This window comes from Mustelus asterias, chromosome 25 (genome assembly GCF_964213995.1).
Source record: "Mustelus asterias chromosome 25, sMusAst1.hap1.1, whole genome shotgun sequence".
Taxonomy (NCBI): Eukaryota; Metazoa; Chordata; class Chondrichthyes; order Carcharhiniformes; family Triakidae; genus Mustelus; species Mustelus asterias.
Window position 1 is genome coordinate 10102576 of NC_135825.1, and position 22057 is coordinate 10124632.

At 46.0% G+C, this 22057-nt stretch overlaps 1 protein-coding gene and 1 non-coding gene across 3 annotated transcripts in view; one reads left to right on the forward strand and one right to left on the reverse strand.

Annotated features, from left to right (window-relative positions):
• Nucleotides 1–22057, forward strand: part of pik3c2b (phosphatidylinositol-4-phosphate 3-kinase, catalytic subunit type 2 beta) — a 191054-nt gene that overhangs the window by 161834 nt on the left and 7163 nt on the right. For both annotated transcript variants that reach the window (XM_078242059.1, XM_078242060.1), the window contains 8 exons: nucleotides 1904–2033; nucleotides 4415–4551; nucleotides 6783–6952; nucleotides 7131–7287; nucleotides 7409–7518; nucleotides 10691–10892; nucleotides 12334–12458; nucleotides 13554–13665. In XM_078242059.1, the coding sequence (XP_078098185.1) occupies nucleotides 1904–2033; nucleotides 4415–4551; nucleotides 6783–6952; nucleotides 7131–7287; nucleotides 7409–7518; nucleotides 10691–10892; nucleotides 12334–12458; nucleotides 13554–13665 (1143 nt within the window). The remainder of the gene's footprint in view (nucleotides 1–1903; nucleotides 2034–4414; nucleotides 4552–6782; nucleotides 6953–7130; nucleotides 7288–7408; nucleotides 7519–10690; nucleotides 10893–12333; nucleotides 12459–13553; nucleotides 13666–22057) is intronic.
• Nucleotides 12799–12871, reverse strand: trnak-uuu (transfer RNA lysine (anticodon UUU)). The gene has a single exon. It is a non-coding gene; the product is annotated as a tRNA-Lys (tRNA).

The following is a 22057-nucleotide window of genomic DNA, read 5'->3' on the forward strand; positions in this document are numbered from 1 at the left end:
TTTGAACATTGAGATAGAATGTACACCAGTTTTGTTAGAAAGAGTGCTTCCTCTAGAGTCAATAAGATCTTTGGCACTGGTTGATTAACTTGACAGGTAGTGGTGATATGGTGTGAGTTGGTACTCCCAATTCCTTACTTGGATATTTGGCAGCCCCGGTTGTACCATTGGGTGGAGGGTTTGCAGAAGGGTAAAAGGATGATTGTAGGGCCAGTCATCTCAGACCACTTTGACACTCCTCCTCATTTCCAGCTAAGGAATGCACCAGTTGCCTGGAAGCACCACTTCACTCAGTGCGTGCCAGTGAGTGTGGTGTATGTAGGCCGCACGGATCAAAAAAAAAGGAAAAGTCGAATCCATCACATGGGGCAATAAATAACAATAGGTTGCTTTGCATTTTGGTAGCGTTTGACCACAGCCACAATAGAATGGGTCTCCTTGAACCTGCTGTGTCAAGTCAAAACTCTGCTTTCATGCATCCAATGACTAAGTGATGGTGTTGCCAGTAACCGAAAGTTACATTTCTGAATTAGGTCAGGTCAAGATTTCCAGGGTATGGACAACATATTTTGTTTTTGTATCCTGTGTAATATTCTTTTCCAGAGTATTGGTCCCAGAAACATAATCAAGTCTGTCAGTGACTAACTAATGTGCCAAGAAAGGTTCAAGTAACATACGTGTGTCTGAGGGACGTTTTTTACACAGAGGGTGGTGGGGGCCTGGAATGCGCTGCCAAGTAAGGTGGTGGAGGCAGGCACGCTGACATCGTTTAAGACTTACCTGGATAGTCACATGAGCAGCCTGGGAATGGAGGGATACAAACGATTGGTCTAGTTGGACCAAGGAGCGGCACAGGCTTGGAGGGCCGAAGGGCCTGTTTCCTGTGCTGTACTGTTCTTTGTTCTTTGTTCTTTGTCTCTTTACCTGTAAGAAGTCTCACAACACCAGGTTAAAGTCCAACAGGTTTATTTGGTAGCACGAGCTTTCGGAGCGCTGCCCCTTCATCAGCTCCGAAAGCTTGTGCTACAAATAAATCTGTTGGACTTTCACCTGGTGTTGTGAAACTACTTATGTTCCTACCCCAGTCCAACGCTGGCAACGCCACATCATCTTTACCTGTGACTGTAAAAGAGCTCTCTCAATATGCAACTTGAAATTAGACTAAATCAATCCCAATCTGATTTAGCTAATCTCCAATGGAGGTGCTGCAAATGGCCCCCGGACTCTTGGACATAGAGGCCAAAAATAAAATTCAGGATTATATTTTATGGTTGTTCTTCAGTGGTCTCTGCTGTTCAGTGCATCTGTGCAGAGATTGCTGAGGGCTGGATTGGGTTTTGGTTTTCATGATCCCACAGTTGGACAGCCTGACGAACACTCATTCTCTTGCTGCAGAGATTGACTAAAGTAATGAAGTAATGCTAACTTCCAATGCCTGTGAAAATTGTGTCGCCGGTATCTGTCACCTTTCAGGAGAGGAGAAAAATGAAGGAATATTAGGTGGGGGTATGGATTGACCACTGATTCGAGCACATGGGATATTCCGACCGTTCCCGCCAGTGGGACCTTCCGGTCCCCGGCAGCGGAGGGTGCGAACGACAGGAAACCCCTCTGACATTAGTCGGATGGGATGATCCCACTGCCGGCCAATGGCGGGCAGCCTCCGCCACCACAAAACATGCCATGGGCAGGGGGAGAGGGCACAGAAAATCCTGCCCATTGAAAATACTCCCTGTCTATGCTCGGTTGTTTGCCTTGGATTGCAGAGGGAGGCCTGCTCTCAGGAATGGAATTGGATTGCATCACGAATCAGTGCTTTCAAAAGAGGAGTGGGGTGTGGAGGATGGAAAAACTTGGGTTAAGTAGCCATGCTTAAATTTTGTTGTGCATTGCCATTGTCTAGACTGGGGATGACTTGCGCCAGGACATGCTCACACTTCAGATGATCCACATCATGAACAAGATCTGGATTCAGGAGGGACTGGACATGCGCATGATCTTCTTCAAGTGCACCTCAACAGGATGGGGACGAGGTACCCATAGACCTCATAGTCACTCTTTGAACAGTGATGTGATTGGGAATGGCTCTGGGATAATAGAGAAAATCAGGAAGATTCTCTGGACTTCTGTCATGTATAACTCCCAAATAGTGAACCCACCTGCTACGATTTTCCTAGTTAAACTAGATTTTATGATCTATTGTTCCTTACAGATTCCGACAAAGGAAAATATTTACTGAACCAAGTGCATGATTCTTGGAGTAATTTTAATGTAACCCACCCATTTGGACTTTGGTGCAATGCTGGTTTTGCATCCCATCTGATTTTGATCTGCACTGAATCAGTGAACACTAATATTAGTTAGGTGTACAATCAGCATTCCACCTGCATGACAGCTCAGTTTAAACCTTTCCCCATAGTCTCCATTTCAGTTGTGCATCATGTTAAAATCTATCTAAATGTATGTCTCAAGGGATAATCCATAACTCTAAATCTGGTCCAACATAGGAGTTTAAATTAAGTCTGAGAGTTGATCTGTTAGCAGTCCACTGTACCTCAGCCAAGTAAGTGGCCATTCTTAAGGTCAGCCTGAACAATATCTGTCAGCTAGCATTTGATGCGGATTTGCATATCACCAGCTGTACTGAAATCATACCAATTTACCAACTGCCTCTTACTGTCTTAGATGTTGTTAATGGCAGAAACCCATGTTTGGGTTGAGTTCTCAAACACTTGCACACCTCCACAAAGAACCGTACAGCACAGGAACAGGCCCTTTGGCCCACCAAACCTGAGCTGGCACATGATGCCTTTCTAAACTTTTGCCTCTACGCGGTCCACATCACCCTATTCCCTGTCTATTCATGTATCTATCAAGATGGTGTTGTGTACTTACCTGTGCCTATCCCAGTCCAACGTCAGTAACTCCATATCATGGCTCTTCAATGTTGCTATTGTATCTGCTTCTGTCACCTCCTTTGGCAGCGCATTCCAGGCACTTTCCATCCTCTGTGTAAAAAAAACTTGTCCCTCACATCTCCTTCATACTTTCCCTCTTTTACCTTAAACCTATGTCCCGTAGTAATTGACATTTCTACCCTGGGAAAAAGTCTCCAACTATCCATTCTATCCTTGCCTCTCATAATTTTGTAAACTTCTGTCAGGTCGCCCCTCAGCGTCCGACGTTCAAGACACACTCCATCCTCACTCATATCCCTACCCTTCCTGTGGTGTATATTGGACAGTCACATGGAGCAGAATATTTGATTGGATGGACAACCCATACTTCCAGCCAAAGAATGCTTGGGTCAGTGGCCAAAGCCTCTGAATCAGAAGGTTGTGGGTTTAAACCCAACTCCAGAGATTTGAGTACACATATTCTATACTGACACCAATAGAGTGCTGAGAGAGTCCTGGTGTTGCCATCTTTCAGATGGTTGAACCAAGGCTCCATCTAGCCTCTAAAGGTTGGATGTACAAGATCCCATGCCATTATCATGAAGCAGAGCAGTTGAATTCTCCCCAGTGTCCTGGATAGTATTTATCTCTCAAAAAACATCACTAAGACCAGATTGTTCTGGTTGTTATTCCATTGCTGTTGCTGGAACCTTGCTGCATGCGATGTAGGTGGTCACATGTGATACATTACAATAGTGATTACACCTCAAATGTTCTTCACCTTCTGAAAAACAATTTGGAGCATCTTGAGTTTGTGAAAGGTGCTATATAAATGAAAAGCTATATTGTGGTTATTTTAAACCTCGCTGCATCTCTGATTGAAATCAGCTCAGTCAGCAACTATTAAACCTGGAAACCCCGGGTCTTATAACTTGGTGGCCCTAAGTCCATCCCCGATATGTCTTGTGGGATAACAGCATTCTGGGGCGGCACGGTAGCACTGGTTAGCACTGCTGCCTCACAGCACCAAGGACCTGGGTTCAGTTAAAGCCTCGGGTCACTGTCTGTGCGGAGTTTGCACATTCTCCCCGTGTCTGTATGGGCTCCCTCCGGGTGCTCCTGTTTCCTCCCACAGTCCAAGGATGTGCGGGTTAGGTTGATTGGCCATGCCAAATTAACCATAGTCTCGGGGATTAGCAGGGTAAATACGTGGGGTTACGGGAATAGGGCCTGGGTGGGATTGTGGTCAGAGCAGACTCGATGGGCCGAATGGCCTCCTTCTGCACTGTAGGGATTCTATGATTCTATTCAATGATATACAAACAGGTTGGCTGATGTGAAATTAAAATGTTAATGAAGAACAATCCATTAAATTGTTGCAGTATATTGCTTTTATCAGTTATTTTTGGAATTCAACTAGTTATTGATTAATCATCCTGCTGTGTATCTTGTTCCAACGTTCTAACATAACTTGTGTGCGGCACCTTGTCCACTCACCCATCACTGTTATCTTGCAGGAATGGTGGAGATGATTCCGAATGCAGAGACCTTACGGAAAATCCAGGTGGAACACGGGGTAACAGGATCGTTCAAGGATCATCCCCTGGCAGAATGGTTACAGAAACATAATCCAAATGAGGAGGAATACGAGAAGGTGAAGAGAAGCTGGCTGTTTCCTGTCCTTCCCTTGGATCCTACCCCTTTCTTCTGTTGGGCCTTACCCTGGTGGTATGCTTTGTGCAGGCTCAAAAACAACCAGGAGCAGGGGAACTGGGTGGTTCAGGGGGTTAGACACGGGGCCTTTGAGCTGTAAAGACATAAATCCAGCCCAGTTTAGTAAGACCGAGGCTCCCCCCATCTACTGTCAGTAAGGATCTTGAATCACTGATTCTGAATCCAGCAGCAAACCACTCGTTGGTCTAGTGGTATGATTCTTGCTTCGGTAGCTTCACTGAGTGAGTGTGCAAGAGGTCTCGGGTTCAAATCCCGGATGAGTCCTCACTTGTTAAAAGGGCGGCATGGTGGCACAGTGCTTAGCGCTGCTGCCTCACAGCGCCAGGATCCCGGGTTCAATTCCCGGCTTGGGTCACTGTCTCTGTGGAGTTTGCACGTTCTCCCCGTGTCTGCGTGGGTTTCTTCCGGGTGCTCCGGTTTCCTCCCACAGCCTGAAAGACGTGCTGGTTAGGTGCATTGGCCATGCTAAATTCTCCCTCAGTGTACCTGAACAAGCGCCAGAGTGTGGCGACTAGGGGATTTTCACAGTAACTTCATTGCGGCGTTAATAAAAGCCTACTTGTGACACTAATAAATAAACTAAAACAGTTTCACAAGGCTCCAGCACAAAACTGTTCCTATTTGGCGATGGCAGTCAGAAAGGACAATGTTTGATTGACGGAGGAAATGGGGACACTCCACACTGGTGGTGCTCTTCTAAGTTCTTGGTGCAGCTACAGTGTTGAAACATCGAGGGAGTTCTACTCTGCAGCTCGCTAGGCTATAACTGACCTGGCAGTGGTTGATTGCTAAGACCGTCATCTGAATTGGAAAGTGTTCCATTTCTCTTCGTTCTTCATATCTTCATGAGCATAACAAGGATTAGTCTCTCCATCTCCCTTCCCCTGGAAAAGCAGCTCACCCAGTTTGACCAGGCCAAGACTTGCAGGCAACCCTCAACTTCCATCTCTAGATTGGCTTATGCCAAATATACCATGGGTCATTTCCATTGAGTCCAAATTTGGACAGATTCCAAGATGCCATAACTGTCGGACGACCGAAGCTGGAAGATTTTTTTTTGTGGAAATGCTGCTTCCTCGGCCAGATGATGTGGTGTTCTATCTCAATTCCATTTCAGCACAGGTACAATGGGACGAATGGCCTCTTCTCGTACTGAATGATTTCATGCATTATGGAGATGTTAATCATCTCTCCGCGGCTGCAGGCAAAGCCAATTCCATGTTGCTGGGAGAGGTACTGGTGGAATTAGCGCCCATTCATAGCTAGCATTTCACAGGAGCTGACTTCCCCATGCCCGTGCTTTTCTGCTCCTCCCTTTATCATGCTGATTGAGAAACCCTTGCAGCTCCCTCATTTAGCCCCAGGACTGCAACCAAACACAGCCGCAGTCGATTGAAAAGAAAACTGTTGGAGGTAATTTCAGAATTGCTTGGATGCTCCAATGGAGGGGACTACAGATTGGGGTAGCACGGATGTACAGTGGTTAGCACTGCTGCTTCACAGCACCAGGGACCCGATTTTGATTCCCAGCTTGGGTCACCGTCTGTGCGGGAGTCTGCACATTCTCCCCGTGTCTGCGTGGGTTTCCTTCGGATGCTCTGATTTCCTCGCACAGTCTGAAAGACGTGCCGGTTAGATGCATTGGCCATGCTAAATTCTCCCTCAGTGTACCCGAACAGGCGCCGGCATGTGGTGACTAGGGGAATTTTACAGTAACTTAATTGCAGTGTTAATGTAAGTCTATTTGTGATACTAATGAATACATTTTAGAAACTTTAACCTTTAGCAACTTTGTTTGGATTTGTGATCTAGGATGGGCTAATGAGGTTTCATGGACATGTGGGGCGGGATTTTCTGGCCATGCTCACCCCAAAATCCCGCCCAAGGTCAACGGACCTTTGCATGGTCCGCACCGCCTTCCCCCCCCCCTTCACCCCCTGCTCACTACGATTCCCGTGGCGGGAGGGATTTGAAAATTCCTTCCAAGGTCTTTGAATGCAAGTGCAAGACCACCAGATCCTCTGGATGTATCACAGATCATAAACTACAAGGTGTGGAATAAGGAAGACTGGAATAGGTTCTACCTGAGGGATTTTTCAATGGTAACTCAGACTTGGATTTTTTCACTCTTTTGTTTTTCCTTTATTCTAGGCAGTGGAAAATTTCATCTACTCTTGCGCGGGCTGCTGTGTTGCCACCTATGTCCTGGGAATATGTGACAGACATAATGACAATATCATGCTGAAGACCAGTGGCCATATGTTCCATATTGATTTTGGCAAATTCCTCGGCCATGCCCAAATGCTCGGTAACTTTAAGAGGTGAGCACATTGATGTCTCCAGCACTGACGTAAGCTACGGCCTCTGGACTGTTATTTACAATGACTATTGGTTTTTTCCAGAGCAGACTTCTTTAAGACTTAGTGCACCATTTAATACCAGAACGCAAATTGGACACTGGTCTTTTTTAATATACTTGTTTTTTTTTTACTTCCGCAGAGATCGAGCTCCATTTGTCTTCACCTCGGACATGGCATATGTCATTAACGGTGGTGACAAACCCTCCAGCAGATTCCATGACTTTGTTGACCTGTGCTGTCAAGCTTACAACCTCATCCGCAAGCACACAGACCTGTTCCTCAATCTCCTGGGATTGGTACGATAATGGAGCACACGGGATACACTGAGTTTACTTCCAAAAAACAACTGTATTTAATTCAAGGGAGCTCAATGGATCAAAAATTCACTCACAATGGGATCCTTTTATTTCCCTGCAGATGCTTTCGTGTGGAATTCCAGAGCTGTCCGATATCCAAGACCTGAGATATGTTTATGATGCTCTTCGTCCTCAGGAGACAGATGCCCATGCTACTACCTACTTCACAAGGTGTGGTTTCCAGAACAGCGAAACTGTGGCAGACAACCATACTTTGTTTTGTTCAATTTTTTTAATAACAGGGTGTGGGCACCACTTGAAAGACTTAACATTTATTGCCCACCGTTTTGGACGGCTGACGGTCCGTATGGTAAAGCCACCACCAAAATGTCGTTCAGTCCCAGTATTTTGTCCCAGCAACTGTGAAAGAACAATGATATACTTATAGGCCAGGGTGTGGTGTGACTTGGAGAAGAACTTGAAGGTGATGGTGTTGCCGTCCACCTCCTACCTCTGCGTTCATAGGCGGTAGAGGTTGTGGGTTTGGGAGGTTCTGTTGATGAGGTTCTGTTGATGAGGTTCGGCGACACGGTGGCACAGTGGTTAGCATTGCTGCCTCACAATGCCACGGACCCGGGATCAATTCCGGCCTCAGGTCACTGTCCGTGTGGAGTTTGCACGTTCTCCCCGTGTCTGCGTGGGTTTCCCTCGGGGTGCTCTGATTTCCTCCCACAGTCCAAAGATGTGCGGGTTAGGTTGATTGGCCATGCTAAATTGACCCTTAGTGTCAGGGGGATTAGCAGGGTAAATATGTGGGGTTCTGGGAATAGGGCTTGGGAGGGATTGTGGTCGGTGCAGACTCGATGGGCCGATTGGCCTCCTTCTGCATTGTAGGGATTCTATGAGTTGCTGCATTGTACCTTGTAGATGATTCACAATGCGGTGATGTTGCTCCAATGCTGGGTGGTGAATGTTTAAGGTGATTGATCTGGTTACCATTCAAGAAGACTATTTTGTCTGAATGGTTTTGTGATTCTTGAGTGCAATTGGAGCTGCACTCATCCAGGCGAGTGTAGAATATTCAGACTGTGGGTTGAATATTCCATCACACCCCTACTTGACCCTTGTAGTTCATGGAAAGATTTGGGGGAGTCAGGTGAGTCACTAACCACCTCGTGTAATCTCAATATTTGTGTGGCTGGCCCAGTTAAGTTTCTGACACATGGTAACCCCCCAGGATGATGATAGTAATGCCATTACCTGCCAATGGGAGGTGTTTAGACACTTTGATGGAGATGGTCATTACCTAGTACTTATGTGACACAAATGTTATTGCACCGTGTAGTCCGTAATCACTACCAGTGTGTGCATTTTGGTTAGGCGCAGCAAGAATAGCTTTGGGAAACTGACTTGAGGAAATATATCAAAGCCATAGATAAGACACTTCCTAAGCTAATACAGGGATGAGATGCTTCAGGTATGAAGAGACACTAGATCACTCTATTCAATAGAACAAAGAGATTTAAGAGGAGACCTAAATAGAAGGAATTAAACTATTGTACTGTTTGTGGGTCAGTAAGTAAAGTGCAATACGGTAGCACAGTGGTTAGCGCTGCTGCCTCACAGCGCCAGGGACCCAGGTTCAATTCCCGGCTTAGGTCACTGTCTGTGTGGAGTCTGCACGTTCTCCCCCTGTCTGCGTGGGTTTCCTCTGGGTGCCGGTCTCCTCCCACAGTCTGAAAGACGTGCTGGTTAGGTGCATTGGCCATGCTTAATTCTCCCTCAGTGTACCCGAACAGGCACCGGAATGTGGCGACGAGGGGATTTTCACAGTAGCTTCATTGTAGTGTTAATGTAAGCCAACTAATGAATAAACTTTAACTTTAAATGAAACACCATCACCAGAATAATGAAGGGAGTGACTGAGAACATTTATTTTATCCCCAAGAGCCAGCACATAGTACCTATGGTGGTTGCAGAATCTATATGGAGCCTCGGTTTTCGCTGCCTTAATTAGCATCCGGTTTCTATGTTACATTTCGCAAAAACTAATGTATTAACACATGAATGGAAAGTGTTATAAACAATGTATACTTTTTAAGCTGAATATATATATATTTGTGTGTTAAGAAAAGTAAAATGGCTTCAGTTTTATTTATGTTGTTTGTGAGCCTTGATGCCCAGGAGTCTGGATAGACTCCTGACTAAAGATCAGGTCTTTTGGGTTTGTTTGTATGTATACATTTTTAATGAGGTTTTACAGCCCCTGAAGTTAAAGATTTGGTTAAAAGTTTAATGACGGAGCAGAGGAAAATGCACAGTAGAACAAATGTGACTGTTCCCTAGAAACAGTCATCCAGAGACACAGAAAAAAGAGAAGGGGGGAAGAATTAAGAATGTGTCAGAGAGCGGAGACTTTCAACTCTCCGAGAAGAAAACATTATAAGCTATTGGGCAGTAGTTGATCTCAGTAAAGTGATCAGTTTAGCAGAGGTGCTATTGGAAGACTGAGGTTAGAACGCAATTTTGGGTGTATCGGAGACAGTTGGGTGAAAAGCATTGAGTGAATGTTCGGAATTCATAGAATCCTACAGTGCGGAAGGAGGCCATTCGGCCCATCGAGTCTGCACCGACCACAATCCCACCCAGGCCCTTTCCCCATAACCCCATGCACTTACCCTCGCGAGTACCCCTGACGCTAAGGGACAATTTAGCATGGCCAATCCACCTAACCCGCACATTTTTGGACTGTGGGAGGAAACCAGAGCACTCGGAGGAAACCCACGCAGACACGGGGAGAATGTGCAAACTCCACACAAACAGGGACCCAAGCCAGGAATTGAACCTGGATCCCTGGCGCTGTGAGGCAGCAGTGCTAACCACTGTATCACCGTGCCGCCCCAGAATTCACCAGAAGAAAACTGTTTGCAACTATGTCAGCCCCAAGTAAGAAGCCTTTGTGTCAAGATGGTGGCAAATCTTTACTGGTTTATGTGTCTGTACAGATATTGCTGGGGTATGGGAGTAGTGTGAACTTGTCCTCTTGTGTTTGTATTGGGATCTTTCCAACCTCTTTGTCTGGTGTAATATAATTGCTTCTTCATCTTTGATAAATATTTTATTCTTTATTTAAAAGTTAGTCTGATTCCTGTGAATTTGTTCAGTAACTTTCCTCTGTGGTTTCTAATTTTAAAAAAAGTTGGGATCTATCAAACCAGGTTTCGCTCCGCATTTTCTCTTATCCAGTATTAACTTTAGCTAGGGTTGTAACAAAAGGAATAGAAAGTTATGCTGCTTGCTTGCAGGAGGCTACTGTGTAACATAAAGACCAGTTGAACCAAATAATCTGTTTCAGTGCTGTAAATCCCATGTAACTCTATTGAAGCTCTGGCTAATGTTTCAGGCTAATTGAATCCAGTCTGGGCAGTGTGGCAACCAAACTCAACTTCTTCCTCCACAACCTGGCCCAGATGAAGTTTTCTAGTCCAGACGACCGTCCAACACTTTCCTACGCTCCAAAAGTGTACACTATGAAGACCGATGGAAAAATCAAGGAAGTATTTGTGTGTCGACATCAGAAGATATTCAACCCCAATAAAGGATATGTAAGTGAATTTCTTGTACCTATCTCTGTACTCCTCCCACTCTCTTATGAACTCATCTATGTGCACCCAGAAATAGAATATCACATCACTTAGTCTATCAACATCCCTTTAAAACTTTTGTTCCCATGAATACAGTTCATTGTAGTACTTAACTTGACATTATCGGCACACTTGTTATATTATATAACTCTCTATTTCTTCTGCATGATTTAGGAATATGTTGGATACCCAGTTATATTTTCCTGCAGACACCATGCACGACCAGAGTTTGTAAAACATGCTTAGAGCAGAACCAGAGCCTGCCCTCTGTGTCAAATTAGAAACATTTGTGTTGTATTTCCCTAGATAGAATGAACGTCAGTCAAAAATCAATTTCATAGAATCCCTCCAGTGCAGAAAGAGGCCATTTCCTGTAGATTTCCTACAGCTGTATTTTTATAAGAGTCCCTTAGACTTTATGTAAGGGGTGTGACCAGTACAGACAACCACCTTGTTCCAGCTACACTTTTCATGAGAGGCGATAAGTTCCCTTTGTTGACGCAATTGTCGGGATTCATTAACTAATTCGCGTGTTATGAAGGTTGTGTCAGCCTTTGTTGGAAATGTCAATTTTTGCAAACTTTCAGACTAAGCGGGAAATGGACAAGTTAGTACAATGTGATGGCTGAACTCATCATGGGTAGCTTAAAAGGAAAATTAAGTTAATGTATCAAGATTAATACCTATGACAGGAGAGGTTTCTATTGGCGCAATAATTCTGCTCTTGCTACTACCTTCAGTTTAGAATGATGGGCAAGATTCTCTGGCCTTCCCCTCAGTGTTTTTCTCGAGGGAGCGCGCAGTTTTCTGGCAGCGGGGGAGCCTCTGGTCCCGCCGCTGTTAATGAGAATTCCCATTGAAGCCACCCACGCCACCAGGAAACCCGCAGCAGGGTGGGCTCTGCTGGCAGGACCAGGGAATCCCGCCAGCATGCACGGCCGGAGAATTCCAGCCTAGATAGGACTTGAAAGTTAGATTTTATGCCCATCCAGGAACCAATACACACCAACTTTCCATTGGAGACCTACAAGTGACTGTTTCTTCCAAATATATTTCTGCCTTTGGGATTGTGAAGATATTTCTCAGCTGCTGGTGGATTGATTTACACATTTTTTTAATATGTAAACCATCTGGACCTTGCTGCTCCAGAGCCCTTCACTTGCAGACAACTCCCATTCATTCTGAAATGGTGCAGAGATGAAGTTTGGTGCATATTGCACAGGTTCTCTTGGTGCATTTTGCTGTACCTAAAAGGATAATTGTTTGTCCTGTCCTATTCACAGTCTGTTCATCAGAAGCCTGCCTCTCTTTTTGGAGGCTGGCTTTATGTCACAAGCGCAAAGTTTCAAAGTGTGAGGAGAAAAGCTCCCATCCTAACAGTGCTTTGTTCCATAATCCACAGGCTTATGTTGTGAAAGTACAGCGGGAAGGACAGCACGATGCCACGTACATACTGAGGACCTTTGAGGAATTCAGCGAACTCCACAATAAACTCCGTCTCCTTTTCCCTTCATCCAGATTACCAAGGTAGGAGCTTACAAGGGATCTGGGGAGTGTCGTCGTAAATGTATTGCCATTCGGTCATAGAGTCAGAGCATCTTGCAGTGCAAGATTGGCCATTCGGCCCATCGAGTCTGCACCGACAACAATCCTACCCAGGCCCTATCCCCGTAACTCCACATATTTACCCCTCTAATCCCCTGACACCTAACCTGCACATCTTTGGAGTATTAGGAGGAAACCAGAGGCACCCGGAGGAAACCCAAGCAGACACGGGGAGAATGTGCAAACTCCACACCGTCACCCGAGGCCAGAATTGAGCCCAGGTCCCTGGCGCTGTGAGGTAGCAGTGCCACCCCAAAATGAACGCCCGAACAGGGACTTGAACCCTGGACCCTCAGATTAAAAGCCTAATGCGCTACCGACTGAGCTATCCGGGCCCCTAGCTTGCGCGCGTTGCTGTGCTAAAACATTCTCTGGGAGATGGAAAAGGTAGAAATTAAGTATTAGAGCTAAAACTTCAATTTGGATAACCATAGATTCTCTACAGTGCAGAAGAAGGCCATTTGGCCTATCGAGCATGCATCTTCTCCACGTCGATCCTGTCAAGACCTTATATCATAGAATCATAGAATCCCTACAGTGCAGAAGGAGGCCATTTGGCCCATTGGGTCTGCACCGACCACAATCCCACTCAGGCCCTATTCCCGAAACCCCACATATTTACCCTGCTAATCCCCCTGACACTAGGGTTAATTTAGCATGGCCAATCAACCTAACCCGCGCATCTTTGGACTTGTATCTTATATGTTTCAATCAAGCTGCTTTTTACTTTTCTAAATTCCAGCAGATATAAGCTTCACCTGTCCAACCTTTCCTCATTAGACAACCCACCCATTCCAGGTAAACCTTCTCTGAACTGAGTAAAGTTTAATGAGCAGAAAACATTAGAAATTAACAGAAATTTTGCATTAAAAAAGCGAAGTTTTATATTCCATAAACAAATATAATTTTGGAAATGTCATGCCTTGATTATTTCCCTTGAAAGGGGACACGCCATTTTTTGATTTATATGGATGTGAAAGTGAGAAGTTGACTCACGAGAGTTATTTCTGCCCACAGCTTCCCAAGCAGGTTTGTGCTTGGCCGGGGAGAGTCAATGGCTGACAGACGCAAAGAGGATCTGGATGGTTATATCTGGCATTTAATCCACTCTCCGCCTGAGGTAGCTGAGGTGAGGTTCTCTCTTCTGAGCAGCAGATGGTAGAAATTAAATGCTAACCTGCGCCAGCAACTATAAATATGATTCATAAACCAGCCAATCACCCATGGATCTCACACAAGGGATCAGATCAAGTGAAGTTAGTGGGTGATGTGTGTTGGAGAGAGTGCGGTAATTGGACCAAAACCAATGGAGAACTGTGACGTTGAAGAGGTGAGATAGGGAAGGGAGAGTTTAGGTCTGGATGTGGAAGGGGCGAGGAGGAGGTTAGAGCAGAATAGAGTGTGGTGGCCACGTTTGAGTAGGTTTAGGGGATCAGTGAGAGGAGGGCAATGGGGAAGTTAGACAATGATAGGAAACTGGTGATGAAGTTAAAAGTTTAAAGTTAAAGTTTTATTTATTAGTCACAAGTAGGTTTACATTCACAAAGCAATGCAGTTACTATGAAAATCCCCTACTCCGGCACCTGTTCGGGTACACTGAGGGCGGATTTAGCGTGGCCAATCCACCTAACCAGCACATCTTTGGACTGTGGGAGGAAACCAGAGCACTCGGAGAAAACCCATGCAGACACGGGGAGAATGTGCAAACTCCACACAGACAGTGACCCAAACCAGGAATTGAACCCAGGTCACTGGCGCTCTGAGGCAGCAGTGCTAACCACTCTGCCACCGTGCCACCCCACCTAATCCCAAGTTGTGGGAAAGAGAATGCAAAGCTTTTGGAGGCCACCAGAGAAGGGCTGGAAATCCGAAAAATAGGTTCCACTGCCAAGCGTACTAACACAAGTAAATTAACTGGTGAAAGCAAACCTGGAAAGGAGGAAAATGGAAAAGGGAGCAAGGGCAGGAAGAGGATTGACATTGTACCATTTGATAATGGCTTTTCTTAATATTAGGACTTATTAACCAATGGAATGTACGAGTTAGCAGGGAATAATGATAATGTAGGTGTAACCAAAGAAGGTCTTACTTTCTTAAAAATTTCTTCATCGGATGTGGACATTGCTGGCTAGGCCAGCATTTATTGCCCATCCCTAATTGTTCTTGAGAAGGCGATGGTGAGCCGCCGCCTTGAAACGCTGCAGTCCCAGAGGTGTAGGTACACCCATAGTGCTGTTAGGGAGGGAGTTCCAGGATTTTGATTCAGCGACAGTAAAGGAACAGTCAATGGATGGGATTCTCCAAAAAACAAGTGTCGAATTCACAAAAAACTTGGAGTAAATCATGCTGGTTTTTTCAGCAGGAGTTTAACAAAGAATCTCCCACAATCTGTGCCCTGCTGAGTGCCCTAGCATGGATCGCGTTAAAAATCAGTGGGCAGGGCTTATTCCCACTGGAGAGACCGGCAGCAAAGCGCTGAGCGGGCCACTGAGCATGCGCCAATCTGTCAGTGCCAAGATCGGCGCATGCGCAGTGGCCCCTATCTGCAGGCCTACCAGTTGCTGGCCATCTCAATCACTGGCCAGCCCCGCGACCCCACATCGCCGGCCGTGTGACCCTCCATGGCCCAGTCGCTGGTCTCCCGGACATGTCCGGGCCAGCCTCGACCCCCTACTCCTCCCCTGCAGTTCTGACCCCCCCAGCAGACTGCCCAGCCCCCCCCTCACCCGGATGGCCAGCCCCGATCGCTGGCCTCCCTCCCCCATCGATTCTGACTGCAGAGTGGGACCCCCAACCCCCACTGACGCTCAGGCCTGGGCGTTCAGCGGGGAGCCCGCAAAATAGCCCCCACTGGAGTCTCTGGCCCGTTGCACTTAAGAAGCAGCGTCCGGGATGGGGGAATCGCCCCCAAGATATTTCCAAGTCGGGGTGGTGTGTGGCTTAGAGGGAAGATTCCAGGTGTTCCCATATGTCTTCTGCCCTTGTCCTTCTAGATGCAAGTTATCGTGGGTGATGCGCTATCAATTAGGCAAAAGACTACTTGTGTGCCAATACAACTGTAGGCTTTTATTCATTACAGAACCAGGAGCACATCCCAACAGATAACCGACCCGAACTGAACAAGGGGGAGGGAACAGCCACCTTTATACTAGGTGACAAGGGGAGGAGCCGGCAGGGGATGTGTCCAGGCATGACAAACACACAACGGTGGTCCAGGCAGGGCAAAGGCACAACTGAAGTCCACCACAGTGGGCTTGGAAGGTGCTGTCTAAGGAGCCCTGGTTGGTTCCTGCAGTTCATCTTGTACACATTGCTGTCACTGTGCATCGGTGTTGAAGGGAGTGAATATTTGTGGATGGGTGCCAATCAAGAGGGTTGCTTTGTCCTGAATGGCATCAAGTTTCTTGAGTGTTGTTGGAGTTGCATTCATCCAGGCAAGAGGAGAGTATTCCTCCACACTTTTGACTTGTGTCTTGTAGATGGTGGATAGGCTTTGAAGAGTCAGAAGGTGAGTTACTCACCGCAGTATTCCTAGCCTCTGACCTGCTTTTGTAGTCACAGTATTTACAAGGCTAGTCCAGTTCAGTTTCTGGTCAATGATAACCCCCAGGATGCGGATTGTGGGAGCTTCAGCGATGGTAGTGCCATTGAACGTCAAGGACGATAGTCAGATTCTGTCCTGTTGGAGAGTTGCCTGCCACTGATATCTGGCAAAGATATTCCCCTATATCAAAATTCTAAATGAAAGAGAAATCATAGAAACCCTACAAGCACAGAAAGAGGCCATTCGGCCCATCGAGTCTGCACCAACCACAATCCCACCCAAGCCCTACCCCCATATTTACCCACTAATCTACGCATCTCAGGACACTAAGGGCAATTTTTTAGCATGGCCAATCAACCTAACCCGCACATCTTTGGACTGTGGGAGGAAACCGGAGCACCCGGAGGAAACCCACACAGACACGAGGAGAACGTGCAAACTCCACACAGACAGTGACCCAAGCCGGGAATCGAACCCAGGTCCCTGGAGCTGTGAAGCAGCAGTGCTAACCACTGTGCTACCGTGCCGCCCTAAAGAGCTCTAAAGTCAGGTAGCAATTGTTTAAATTTCAGAATAGTTTCAGGCCTTGTGAATATTTATGAACTCTTTATCTAATTTACAGCAAGGAAATTTAATGTCATCGTGTCTGCTGTGTCATTCCCCATGACTCCTTCAGATAACGTCGCCCAAGTCACTTAACAAAAATGTTCTGACTCAGCTTATCTCAATTCCACGTCAAACATTCACTCCCACCAACATCGACGCACAGTGGCAGCAATGTGTACATGTTTTAACTCTTATGTTCCTACTATAATCAAGCTGAGGTTTCTTTGACTTTGTGCTTCTGTTTAAATTCAGGTTTTCGCCAGGGTGAGTGGGTTAGGGGCTGCAGGAAAATGTCTTCAGTAAAAGGGGGGGAAAAGAGAAGCAATTTAATGTCGTAGCTCGTGTACAGAGAACCAACATCAGGTTCTGGACGAGGGGAAGGAAGAGCAAAAAAAGAAATACTTGCCTTTCATGACCTGAGCACGTACTGAACCCAATTCCAGCCAGTGACGGGTAATCACTGATGTAATTCAAGGATGATGTGGAGATGCCGGCGTTGGACTGGGGTAAACACAAGTTCTTGAACAGAACTGAACTCCCACTCACCTGATGAAGGGGCAGCACTCCGAAAGCTCGTGGCTTGTGCTACCAAATAAACCTGTTGGACTTTAACCTGGTGAGACTTCTTACTGTAATTCAGGGAAACAGCAATCAATCTGGACACAGCCAACTTTTTTAAAATTCATTTGTGGGACGTGGGCGTGGCTGGCTGGGTCAGCATTTATTGCCCATCCCAGGGGGCAGTTGAGAGTCAATCACATTGCTGTGGCTCTGGAGTCACATGTAGGCCAGACTGGGTAAGGACAGCAGATTTCCTTCCCTAAAGGACATTAATGAACCAGATGGGTTTTTCCGACAATCGACAATGGTTTCACAGTCATCAGTAGATTCTTAATTCCAGATTTTTAAAATTTAATTCAAATTCTACCATCTGCTGTGGCGGGATTCAAACCCAGATCCCAGAGCATTAGTTGAGTTTCTTGATTAAAAATCCAGTAATAATACCACGAGGCCATTGCCTCCCCCTCCTACAAGCAGCAATGTTATCAAGCCAGATAATCTGTTTTGGTGACGTTTGTTGAGGGGTAAATACTGGCCAGAACACCGAGGATAATTCCCCTCGTGGAGATCTTTAAAGTCCACCCAAGAGGATGGCAGTTTAATATCTCATTCAGAAGATGACATATCTGGCAATGCAGCATTCCACCAGAACCGCACTGGGAATGTGAAATTTAGGGAATGATCTTGCCTGCCATTCAAGCAAGCTCCTACTGCAGTGAGGTCAGAGAATTTGGGGGCCAGGTAAATCTCCATTCACTGCAGCCACACTGCCAGTGTGAACGGTGATAAGATTCCGGCCTTACTTTTGAAGTGCAAGGAAAACAAAATGGAAGGACTTCGTCACGAGAGTAATAAAAAAAACTTTTGAGGAAAGTACATAAGAATAAAACAATAAAAATTGACAGCCGATTCGGTTGTACTAGGAAAGCTGAGGGTGGTGGCGTTAGTGGTAGGGGAGTTTTCTCACTAACCACGGACTGCAAAACCTCGGAAATGTGTGTGCTTTGGTTTTGAGGAAGTGGGGCTTCTGAAACTCCATCTTGTGGTAGAGTTGCATCTGCAGGTTCCACCTGACACTGAATAGCTGCTCACCTTCATGGGGAATGCTGTCAGTGTGCCACCTAGAGGCACGACAGGAATGGTGACATGCCATAAAATATGCATGACGTGTATAGTTATGGATTTATTCTTACTTTCTACATTAGGTATGATATTAAAAATGGCATGTCACGCTCAAGGCATCATGAACGTAAAACATTCTTCAAAAGATAAGCACTGCTCAATTACGCACTGAAACGTATTTTCCAGTCTGCAAATTTCCCCCCACATCGGCAATAAGCATTCTGGCTGACCTCAGAGTTTGTCTCCTGAACAACATTTAGACTTGGAGCAGTTCCGCTTCATCAGGATAAGATATTGTTCATTGTATGTTTTAGCAATGCTGACCTTATCAAACTGGGTAACACAAGCCCACTAGCTTTCGGAGCGCTGCCCATTCATCGGGTGAGTGGGAGTTCTGTTCACAAACAGGGCATATAAAGACACAAACTCAATTTACAAAATAATGGTTGGAATGCGAGTCTTTACAGGTAATCAAATCTTTACAGGTGCAGACAATGTGAGTGGAGAGAGGGTTAAGCACAGGCTAGAGAGATGTGTATTGTTTCCAGCCAGGACAGTTAGTGAGATGTTGCAAGCCCAAGCAAGTCATGGGGGTTACAGATAGTGTGACATGAACCCAAGATCCCGGTTGAGGCCGTCCTCATGTGTGCGGAACTTGGCTATCAGTCTTTGCTCAGCGACTCTGTGTTGTCGTGTGTCGTGAAGGCCGCCTTGGAGAACGCTTACCCGAAGATCAGAGGCCGAATGCCTGTGACCGCTGAAGTGTTCCCCAATAGGAAGAGAACACTGTTGCCTGGTGATTGTCGAGCGGTGTTCATTCATCCGTTGTCGTAGCGTCTTAACTCCCACTTACCTGATGAAGGAGCAGCGCTCCGAAAGCTAGTGGCTTGTGCTATCAAATAAACCTGTTGGACCTTAACCTGGTGTTGTGAGACTTCTTACTGTGTTTACCACAGTCCAATGCCAGCATCTCCACATCTTATAAAACTGTATAGCATCCAACTTATTGTGGGCAATGCCACAGTGGAATTGCTCGGATATCTGGTAAGCATCGCTCAAACTTTAAAATGAGTTCAATGATGTGACCCAATTATAGCATCTTCCTTCAACATCAGCTTGATGTATGTGACTTATTCAGACTATTTCGCTGCAGGGAATACACGAGCAGTGACTTCTTGACAGGCCAGGTTAAACACAGCTCCCTCTTACAACTATTGATTACAGTTATGTAAATAATGCCACTAGGCATCAGCTAAGTACACTAGCTAAGCATTGTGGCAACACTGCCATAGACATTAATATTCATAGAAACATAGAGGATAGGAGCAGGAGGAGGCCATTTTGGCCCTTCGAGCCTGCTCCGCCATTCATCACAATCATGGCTGATCATCCAACTTGAGTTGATGGCCAACTCAATAGCCTAATCCTGCTTTCTCCCCATAACCTTTGATCCCATTCGTCCCAAGTGCTTTATCCAGCCGCCTCTTGAGTACATTCAATGTTTTGGCATCAACTACTTCCTGTGGTATTCAAATGTATTAAGGTCATGTCAAATGTGCAGATTTTTTTTTCATTTCACAGGAACAAGTTTTCAATGGAAGGTACACATTGTAAGCAGCGTCTATTTGCGAAATACAGAACCATAAAATGATACCTCACAGTTAGGCATTCGACCCATCGGGGTGAATTTCCCTGTTTCATAGAAATCATAGAAACTCTACAGTGCAGAAGGAGGCCATTCGGCCCATCGAGTCTGCACCCACCACAATCCCACCCAGGCCCTACCCCCACATATTTACCCACTAATCCCTCTAGCCTACGCATCTTAGGATTCTAAGGGGCAATTTTTAATCTGGCCAATCAACCTAACCTGCACATCTTTAGACTGTGGGAGGAAACCGGAGCACCCGGAGGAAACCCACGCAGACACGAGGAGAATGTGCAAACTCCACACAGACAGTGACCCGAGCCGGGAATCGAACCCAGGACCCTGGAGCTGTGAAGCAGCAGTGCTAACCACTGTGCTACCGTGCCGCCCGCCATGGGAATCGGAGCGGGAGAGGGGCAGACGTGGAACGGTCCGATGACCTTGGGCGGGATTTTACGGTTTCGGGACAAGTGCGGCCGTAAAGTCCAGCCTACCGTCTCTGTACTACCCTGTAAAAGAGCTGTCCCGTTCGTCCCGCACCCTTCCACATAATCCTTCAATTTCTCCTCACCTTAGTATACATTCCTCTTTGAAAGCCACAATTGAATCATCAACCACTCTAACAGACCGTGCTTTCCCAAGTGGCCACGTAAAAATTATTCCCTTCACCTCTTCCCTCCTTTTGCCAATCAGCTTAAATCTTTGTCCTCGGGTTACTGACCTTTCTACTTGTAGCAACAACTCCTTCCTATCCATAATGTCGCTCTCCACTATTTCTCATCTGAGGAGAGCAAGCCACAGTGAACAGATATACATGGCTCTCAACACAGAAATCCTGCTGAGCACAGTACGTGCTGTACAGCATTCAGCCTGGTACAACTTTGCTTATCACTGTTTGTTCCCTGAACCTGAACCAGCTGCTGCTGACGAGCTAACCAAGGGTAAGTAAACTCCAGCCAGCCCCAGCAGCAAGTCCAAGAACAGTTTGCACTGCCCTTGAAATGGTTCGAGGGAATGGTGCAGCTATAAAAATATTGTCTGATGTTGCAACGTCCTGTGCCGTAATCCTACTGGAAAAGGAGGAAACATAACTTGCAGGTCAATTTGATTTGATTTGATTTATTATTGTCACGTGTATTAACATAGAGTGAAAAGTATTGTTTTTTGTGAGCTATACAGACAAAACATACTGTTCATAGTGAAGGAAATGAGAGAGTGCAGATTGTAGTGTTACAGTCATAGCTAGGGTGTGGAGAAAGATCAACTTAATGCAAGGTAAGTCCATTCAAAAGTCTGACAGCGGCAGGGAAGAAGCTGTTCTTGAGTCGGTTGGTACATGACCTCAGACTTTTGTATCTTTTTCCCAAAGGAAGAAGGTGGAAGAGAGAATGTCCGGGGTGCGTGGGGTCCTTAATTATGCTGGCTGCTTTGCCGAAGCAGCGGGAAGTGTAGGCAGAGTCAATGGATGGGAGGCTGGTTTGCGTGATGGATTGGGCTACACTCACGATCTTTCATAGTTCCTTGCGGTCTTGGGCAGGGCAGGAGCCATACCAAGCTGTGATACAACCAGAAAGAATGCTTAAAGAATGTTTAACTGCAGTAGGAGTCAGAATCATAAACTAAGAGATGAGTGGCAGAGGTTTTTCTGAAGAGAGTTGCAACATTTTGCTCAAGCCTTCTACAGATAAAGTTCTTTGGGAAAAAAAATTGTTGCTAGACTTATGCATTTTTAACAGTGACTAACAGCCATAAACAACTGTTCCATTCCCCGTCGCTGAATCATGGCGCAAGTGTGAATTGGATATGGCTAATTGCATCATAGTAATCTTCCAATATCTCCCATTGTCCAGCACAGTGCAAAACAACATAGTCTACCCTTCATGGACGAGCAGTTAACTGAAGCGCAGCCTTGCCACAGGTCCCCGGGAGAAGTGGACATCACCTTAACATTAGAACTGGGCCTTTCGGGAGAAAAATCACACAGAGAAAATCCAGAATTCACACTTCCAAAAGGGGCAGGCAGAGGTCGATGAGGGAAGG